We start from the raw sequence: 7,765 nt of genomic DNA, 5'->3' as shown, positions 1-7,765 counted from the left end.
AGCACAACTGCTCAAATGCTCACGATGTGGGATTCGATCCAGACATAACGATGCTAAACCGCAGAAATCAATGGGACTTAAAACAGTCTTGATTAAGTGAAACCCTGTTGCTTTAACAGGCCTACTCCATCCACTGCACCATTCTCAGCAAATGATTTTGCAGGGACTTAACAGACTGGGGAATGTGGAAGCAGAGCCCTGCTGGAGAGGAGAAAACTTTGCTGTGGAAGGAAGGATTGCCTCTTTTTCGCCTAAATTGCCAGCTGTGGTGGCAACAATGAAAAGCAGAAAGCGAATGCTCATTCAGAAGCAGCAGCAACCTCAGGGGAGCAGTGGTAGGACACAGAGGGCGTGTTGCCTTCAATAACTTGATCAACAGACATTAGGCAAGAGGTGCTTCTGACATTCTGTACAGCAAGAAATAAATGTGCTTCCCCAAGTAGAAAAATACCGCACTTTGGTTGCTCAGAAATTACAGTATCGGTGCAACAAAAGTGCTGCCTTGGAGGTAGACCCGCAGGGAGTGCAGAACAAAAAGGGAAGCAATTAATACATTGTTGTCGCCTCCGCTGCCTTTCTGCCTCTGCAGTGAGGTTGTGAACGTTACAGCACAAATGTGGAAGGTGTGGGTGATACAGTGCAGTCCTATGCATGTTAAACATTTGTCTCGTATGAAGACGGTACACTAGAGTCAACTGCACAGAGACCTTTTTGTTTTTTGTTTTTTTTGGTAGGCCATAATAAAGATCACATGAGTCAGTGGGTTGCTTTGACAAACACATTAGCTTTGAAAAGAGGCTCTCTAACAACTACTCATACCTGAGGAAGGAATATCTGGGAAGGTGCGATTTACAATTCCTTTTGGGACTTCAGCCAGATTAGAATGCTGGAGATGGCCTGAACTAGGCTAGCAAACCAGAAACAAATCTTTGGGAACGTTTAAAAAATAAAACAAAACGTTCCCCTTGATGGCGGTGACATGGGCCTCAGAAGAGGCCAAAGCGAAAGCCTTAAAATTCCATACTAAGAAAACTAATATATGATGGAATACTAGCCAATAAAAGCTGAAAGACAACAGTGTACATTTTGTGGTGTATTTATAACTAACCACAAGCTACGGGGAATTCCTACTTTAAATTCCTGTCTTATTTTTTAAAATCAACCACCACCACTGCTGCCAACACACACACACACACACACACACACACACACACAAATACAGAAGTAAGTATCAGCATATTAGATATAATGAGATAATCCACATCTCAGACACTGAAAGTTCCTCTAGCTGGAACCATTCATGAATGACATGTGGTCCACCTTCATTATAACACATGGCAAGCAGTGCAAGGGAGCCTGCTGCCATGTACCAGTCAGCTTTTTTTAATTCAATTTTCTGGGCATAGCTTTTACACCCACAACTTACGAGATTTTCCGGCTTGAAGCCTCACCAGCAGAGTGTAAACTGAAGCCACTCCAGAGGCAGTTGTGTGAAAAGCAGCTCTGGCGGCGTTTGTACGGAAGTTGTTCAGGCAGACAAACCATTCTGATGGCATTTTGAGGCATGGATGAGCATGGAGGAGAAAAGGAGAACAAGGCAAGTGAGGAAGAAGAAGAAGAAGAAAATGATGCCGTAGGAAAAGGAAAGGAAAGGAAAGCACAGGAGAAGCCGTTGACATAGAGCGAAGAGAAGGTGTATACAATGCGGGTGGCGCATATGAAAAAGGAGATGGAGAGGAGGAGAGAAAGAAAATGTAAGCAATGTGTAATGAACACCTGTATTTCTGCTAAAACCAGCTCCCAATGGGGGTTCAAGGAAGAACAAGACCAAAATCCATCTACTACTGATTTATGAAGTTTTAAAGCCCTGCTTTCTTAAATGGATCGACAGTGTACAAACTGTGCAAGAACCACTGCTGCACAGCTGTTCCCGGGTATCACCCTATAAGCAATTGCCTTGCCCCTTGAAAGCAATCAAATTATTTGGCCCACTGGAGATGTTTTTGATATTACCTTCTCTCTTCCGCTTTTTCCAGATCAAAAACTAGCCCTAACAATTTGATCTTCCTTCTCTGCACTCTTCGTTCCAGTTGCACGGATCTCTTTTGCAAATTATCAGTCCTCTGATTCTCTCCAAGCTTCTGAAGCCTGAATCAATGGCATGGGCTAAATCTGTTCTAAGTCCGCTGATGCAGCCTGACTGTTTAATGTCGAAGTTCCAAGAAAAGGAGTGAAAGAGGCTGCATAAAATTCTAAATTCTAAACCCTTAGTGATTTGAAAGCTTCTTTACTTTTGATGTCAGCCAGCAATATTCAAAAAGGAGCAGTGAACTTAAAGCAATTTGATATTTACTATCAATAGCCACCTTAAGACGGATACTTGCATTGAATAAAAAACAGGCTGCATTTGAGGTAAATCGTTAGGGAAATTAGCTTGTGCATGAGCAGTTCCTGCTGATCAGGCATTCACTACTTCCAAGAAAAGCAACTATGCAATAGTGGCATAGTTTTTCCATACTGATATTTCTACATGGTATTAGAGGGAATAGTAAGTGCTAAGGGAAATAGTACTAGAGGGAATATCCCACCACAGATAGATACTAAGCAAGAGATACTACATGATAACCACAGAAGAATAAGCAGCGATGAAGAAGCTGTTTCAGAGGAGCTGAACTAGGGACCTTGAGCAGATCTTGGCCTACTTGGTGGTGGCCCTCAGCAATGCCTCGCCTTGACCTTGCGTTGCGCTGACACCAGCAGCAGCAGCTCCCCAAAAGCAAAGAGCATAGGCATAGGGAGAGTTGTTTAAGAGAGCGCTAAAAGAGAGAGAGCTTCTAGGGCACAAGTTGGATGGGAGGGAAGGGAAAAGGAAGATGAAATGGATGGTGGGCTGACAGACTGATTCCTCAAGTGTGAGGGAAAGAAGAGAACGAAGGGGAAGGAGACGAGAAGTGCCTGAGGCTGCTTCTCTGCAGTCTAGTCCCTCTGCTCTGCACTCATGCCCAAACAGTCCTCCTTTCTTTCCACCCACTATCCTGTTGAGCCAGAGAGCTTCTCTTCTCCCTTCTGAGCGGAAAAGGCCATAGGGAGTGTTGTAGGAAATGAGAAAGAACAAAGAGGTTCCATTTAAATAAATAACAAATTGGAAGGGCCATCTACCATTAAACAGAGTAACATGGCCACTTCATGAAACAGATTCAGAGTGTCATGAAAGGGTAGCAAACTGGTAGTTATTCAATTTATTACTGTTCTTATTTTTACTACCAAGGATGGAGAGAGGTGCTTCCAAGATTTTCTGCCTCAGGAGTCAAAATAAATTGACTGGTTTTAGATACTGTTGGGAGGATCCACCTAATGGGCTTCCACTCCTCCCCCTCCTCCATATAGTAAATATCACAAGTAATGGGTTTGGCATGTAATAGTTCAAAGATTTTGCCAGCCTTGGTCATTCTGAGTATTTATTTATTCTTTAGTTCTGAGTACTTATTTATTATTTGGTATATCCATGCCAGAGGGTAGTAAGAGCTCTCCAAAAGGCTGTTTGCTTTAGAAGTGTAACCAGACGACTCTTCAAAGTGGAAGGACTCTACAGGTGTCTACTCTGAAGGAAGCCTCATTGAGTTCAGCAGGAACGTGTTAAGCGGGTATGGGACAACAGCCTTATCGCACTCCTAGGGGCATGCTAATTATTAGCCAAGCAATCACCTGCAAAATAAAAAAACACCACACGCAAACTACAAACTCGGCTCACAACAATATAAATAATTAGCTTCCTCAGATAATTTTTAATTTAATTAAGCACAGCCAGTGAAGTTTGGCTAAGTAGTCGTCAAAATATGTAAACTGTATAATAAGGGTTGGTGTCAATCTCAAAATATGTAATATTCAACTGAATTCTCTCCTGCATGAAGCCGCCATCTTGTTCCCTGGAGCCACCTTGCTTTCTTACCGTAGGGTAGAATGTCTGCTAGAGCGGGTAATGCTATTGCCAACGGGAGAGGGGAGGTTACTTCCTCGATGGAGGTCTTCAATGGATCGACTCCAAGGCTTAGATTTATCCATTGAGTTTTCCATGTTGTTTTCCAAGCTTTCAAAGTCAAACCTAAACGGAAATGAACATTTCAATGCAGGTTTGCAAAACACAAAGACAGAAAAGAGAAAGTAAGCAAGAAGAGAGAGACGTAGATAACATTTTCCTTCCTGCTGCTGAACATCTGCAGATTTACTCTGTCCCAGCTGATTACAGTCAACAATACAGTGACAGAGCGCACTGTAACATATTTCCCCTTGAGCTAAAAACAGAGTGCTAGTTACACGTACGTTTCACAGTAAATTTGGATCTTGAGAAACAGGGAGAGGGCCATCGTGCAGATAGAACTGAGAAAGAATCTTACAACCTTATCCAGATTTTCTAACTTCAAAACTGCTTGATTCGTTGGAGGAAAACAAGTCTCCAGGGCTCTCTTCATTTTTTTTTTTTTTTTAAATCAATTAGCTTTGCTTTCTAATTTAGTTTCAAATCTATCCCTGTATAATGGCCAAGACCAAACTCCAAACATATGCAATGCATTTAATGTAATCATTTCTGCTCTTCCTTTGTTTTATTTCCCCCCAGCCCTTACTCAATGCACTGCTCTTTGAAAGTGGAGCCATCTCTTCCCTTCTTATATGCTCTGAGGTTATTCTCTATGCATGCCATGTTAGGGAAGAGTAAACGACAAGTAAAACGCCTTGCTCTTGGTTCAGTATGGGAGGTGAAAGTCTTTAAAGCAAGCACTTCTTTTCCTGCAACGTGCCTTTCCCCCCAAATCAGTAATGTCCTGCCATTAACTTTGTTCCAGTTCAAACAAAACAACTGTCTCTCCCAAGCACCTTTGTCTGTATATGTCCTAAAAACCAAATCACATTTCTCTTCGTCTTAAGAACCTGAGGTCCTGAACCAGGAGAACTGCAAGTAAAGCAGAAACTTGTTTGCCCGTTGCTGAATTCATGATCCTTTGAAGTAGAAATGGGAAATCTGTAAGCCCTCCAGATGCTGTTGGGCTGCAGCTCCCATCAGCCCCAGTCTGCTGAGCCAACGGTCAGGGATGCTGGGAGTTGTAGTCCAGCAGCATCCAGAATGCCCCAGGCTCCCCATCGCTGCTTCAGAACATTCAGGGCTGGACAGCACAGAGGCGAAACAGGACACTGAAGCACAGTTCAGGCCAATCTTCCTCTCCCCAATAGATCAGCACTGCAAGGGGATTTCTCATGGGGAGCTAACAGCATGTAGCTCCATAAGACAACTCGCGCTTCCCAGTTTCTGCCCAGTACTAGCAATCACAACACTGCCATCATCTTATTGTAGGCATTTTCATGGCTAATTCAAATACTTTGAGAGTGGCAAGAAGAAGCTTGACTGCAAAGTGGTTCTACTTTCTGCAGTTCTGCCACAGCATACCAAGTGGAACTCATTGGTCTCAGCCGTGGTAAGACTGCGAACCTACTGCATTTTAAGATATGAAATCTCACTTAGGGAAATTAGAGGTATAAAAGCTTTGGAAAGGGCCCGTTGCTCAGCAGAGTATATGTGTTGCATGTAGAAAATCCTTGGTTCAAAGGACTGGCATCTCTTGTTAAAAAGATTTCAGGTAGCAGGTGATGGGGAAAACCTTGGACAACTAATGCAAGACTTGACAATACTGGGCAAAAGTGCTTCCTGTGTCCCTAAGAGGTCTACAATTCACTTGTGCTTTTGCTTTAACTGCTTCCATGGAACATTTGAAAGGGTATGTTCTGAAGGTATGGAACTATCTACTTAGGGCAAGGATGCAGAAGGTCGAACTCATCTCAGCATAGAGGAACAAACAAGTGCGGTATCCAGTGTTTCCTATATGCTGCTGATACAACATACTAAGCCAAGCAGTGCATTGTGTAACCCCACAAAGAAGAGATTTCTGGCAGCAATCTTTGGAAGACCATCAATTGCTAGAACGGTAAACTATTGCACTAAAGGGTGTTCATGTTTTAGTGCACGGTGATGCACTAGCAAGGCCAAAACAACAAATCACTCTACACTGTAAGGTTTTGTTTTGCGTAAGCCGGGTCTTACTTACGTGACTGCATACTGTGCAAAAGACAAATACTCTACCAAAATATCCAAGCCTTTGTTTTCTTCATTCAAAAACTCCCTGACCCACCTGTTAGGGAAAATCATTAGAGATCAGCATATTTGTACTTGCGCAAGCAAGTCTGCACACACACAAAAAAAAAGAACCCAGTAATTACAGGAGAAAAGAAACACATTTTGCAAAAGCTAGTAATTTCTCTCTCAGAAACCTTTCAGCATGGAATGCGTAATGGTGTCACCAAACCACAAGGCCACTGCACAGGCTCAGAGCCAAGGTAAAATTGCCCCTCTCAGTCAAGATTTTGAGGTTACCATTAGAGGTCAGCACAATTACCAGGTATTTCACTTATTTTAATTTAATCATCTGGGCAGGAAAGCAAGCATCATTTGGGCTTTCTGCCATCTCTATGTAAATGTAATTCCAAGGATATTTTATCGTTTTGAAAAACCTGGAAATGCACTAACAGAGAAAGTTTGTCAACAGTAACATGGCGGCAAAACTCAAGCAAATACCATGTTAACTGGACTATACCCCCAAATCTCAAGAAACAAATGAGTTTTTGAACTTCCAATGGTCTTTCTGCAGGGATAATTGGACCCAAGCCATAGCAACCACACCAGTGTTTCCTAGTTTGTATGTACTGATTTATTTTAATTCAATATTCTTTTTATCATGCTGTACACTGCCCTAGTATATACTACCTGAACAGCAGTATAGAATCTTTCAAAATGGATTTTCATTTGACATAGATTAGGCAGAGACCTTCTTATTGGGGACCCTTCCTCAGACTGGGAATTATGGGAAATTGGCCAGGCAGTGGGGGTGGGGAGGGAGAAGAAAGAAAAGGCTGGGGAGAATACTGATGGCCCAAAGTCTGTGTTTATTTCACAGCAAGTGATTTAGGCTGTAATCACATACAGCCTAAGTGGGGATGCCCATTTATACTTTTTAAGTAGATAGGTATAGGATTGAGCTATCAGTCACAGTTTTAAGAAGCAATGCTCTTGATGGATGGGACCAGGAGTATGTGGTACAGCTGACATTTCACCACATATGGAAGGAAGCCATTTTCTGTCTCAAAGGATTCATGTGTACAGGTACGGATAGCTGCACACAACCAATTAGCTCAAGCTAATAGTCACATTGACACACACAAAAGAATTTCACAGCAGCCACTGACTTCAAAGTCCTAATGAACTTAGCAGAAATAGTCTCTCACTTCAGTCACAGCTAACATCTGGCAAGACATTAGGGTAAGTCATAAATTTCGCTTGGCATTTTTAAAAAGTTAACTCTCGGGCAAGTTTCCATAAAAGAAAAGAGTAAAAGATGATATACTGACAACTTCTACTGCATATTTGGTTTGGGAAATATTACTAAAGTTTGACGTTCAGCTGATGACAAAACTGCTACAATTGCTTACAGACTTCATTGGCATGTCATCTCAAAGATATTGCCTAAACATTTGCTGCTCTGCAAACTATGTATTAGCAATGTTGGCCTAGCTTTGGTATTTCATGGTCAATTTCACTTCAAACGGGCTTTGCAAAAGGTGGGGGAGGGAGGGAGAGGGAGAGAGAAAGAAAGAGAGCCAGAACTTTTAACAAAAATAGTTTGTGAAAGATCGGGTGGGGGGGGCGTGTTCCAACACACTT

The 7,765-nt window shown here is 42.3% G+C and overlaps 1 protein-coding gene across 9 annotated transcripts in view; it reads right to left on the bottom strand.

Annotated features, from left to right (window-relative positions):
• The window catches only part of FMNL2 (formin like 2), a 195,302-nt gene that overhangs the window by 52,529 nt on the left and 135,008 nt on the right, over positions 1-7,765 (bottom strand). For all 9 annotated transcript variants that reach the window (XM_083493674.1, XM_083493675.1, XM_083493672.1 and 6 more), the window contains exons 5-6: positions 6,096-6,179; positions 3,950-4,102 (exon numbers count right to left, since the gene is read on the bottom strand). In XM_083493674.1, coding sequence (XP_083349800.1) covers positions 3,950-4,102; positions 6,096-6,179 — 237 coding nt within the window. The remainder of the gene's footprint in view (positions 1-3,949; positions 4,103-6,095; positions 6,180-7,765) is intronic.

This window comes from Podarcis liolepis (genome assembly GCF_965112155.1).
Source record: "Podarcis liolepis genome assembly, chromosome: 1".
Taxonomy (NCBI): domain Eukaryota; kingdom Metazoa; phylum Chordata; class Lepidosauria; order Squamata; family Lacertidae; genus Podarcis; species Podarcis liolepis.
The sequence above is the reverse complement of the archived record's forward strand: the minus strand, read 5'-3'. Positions and strand labels throughout refer to the sequence as shown.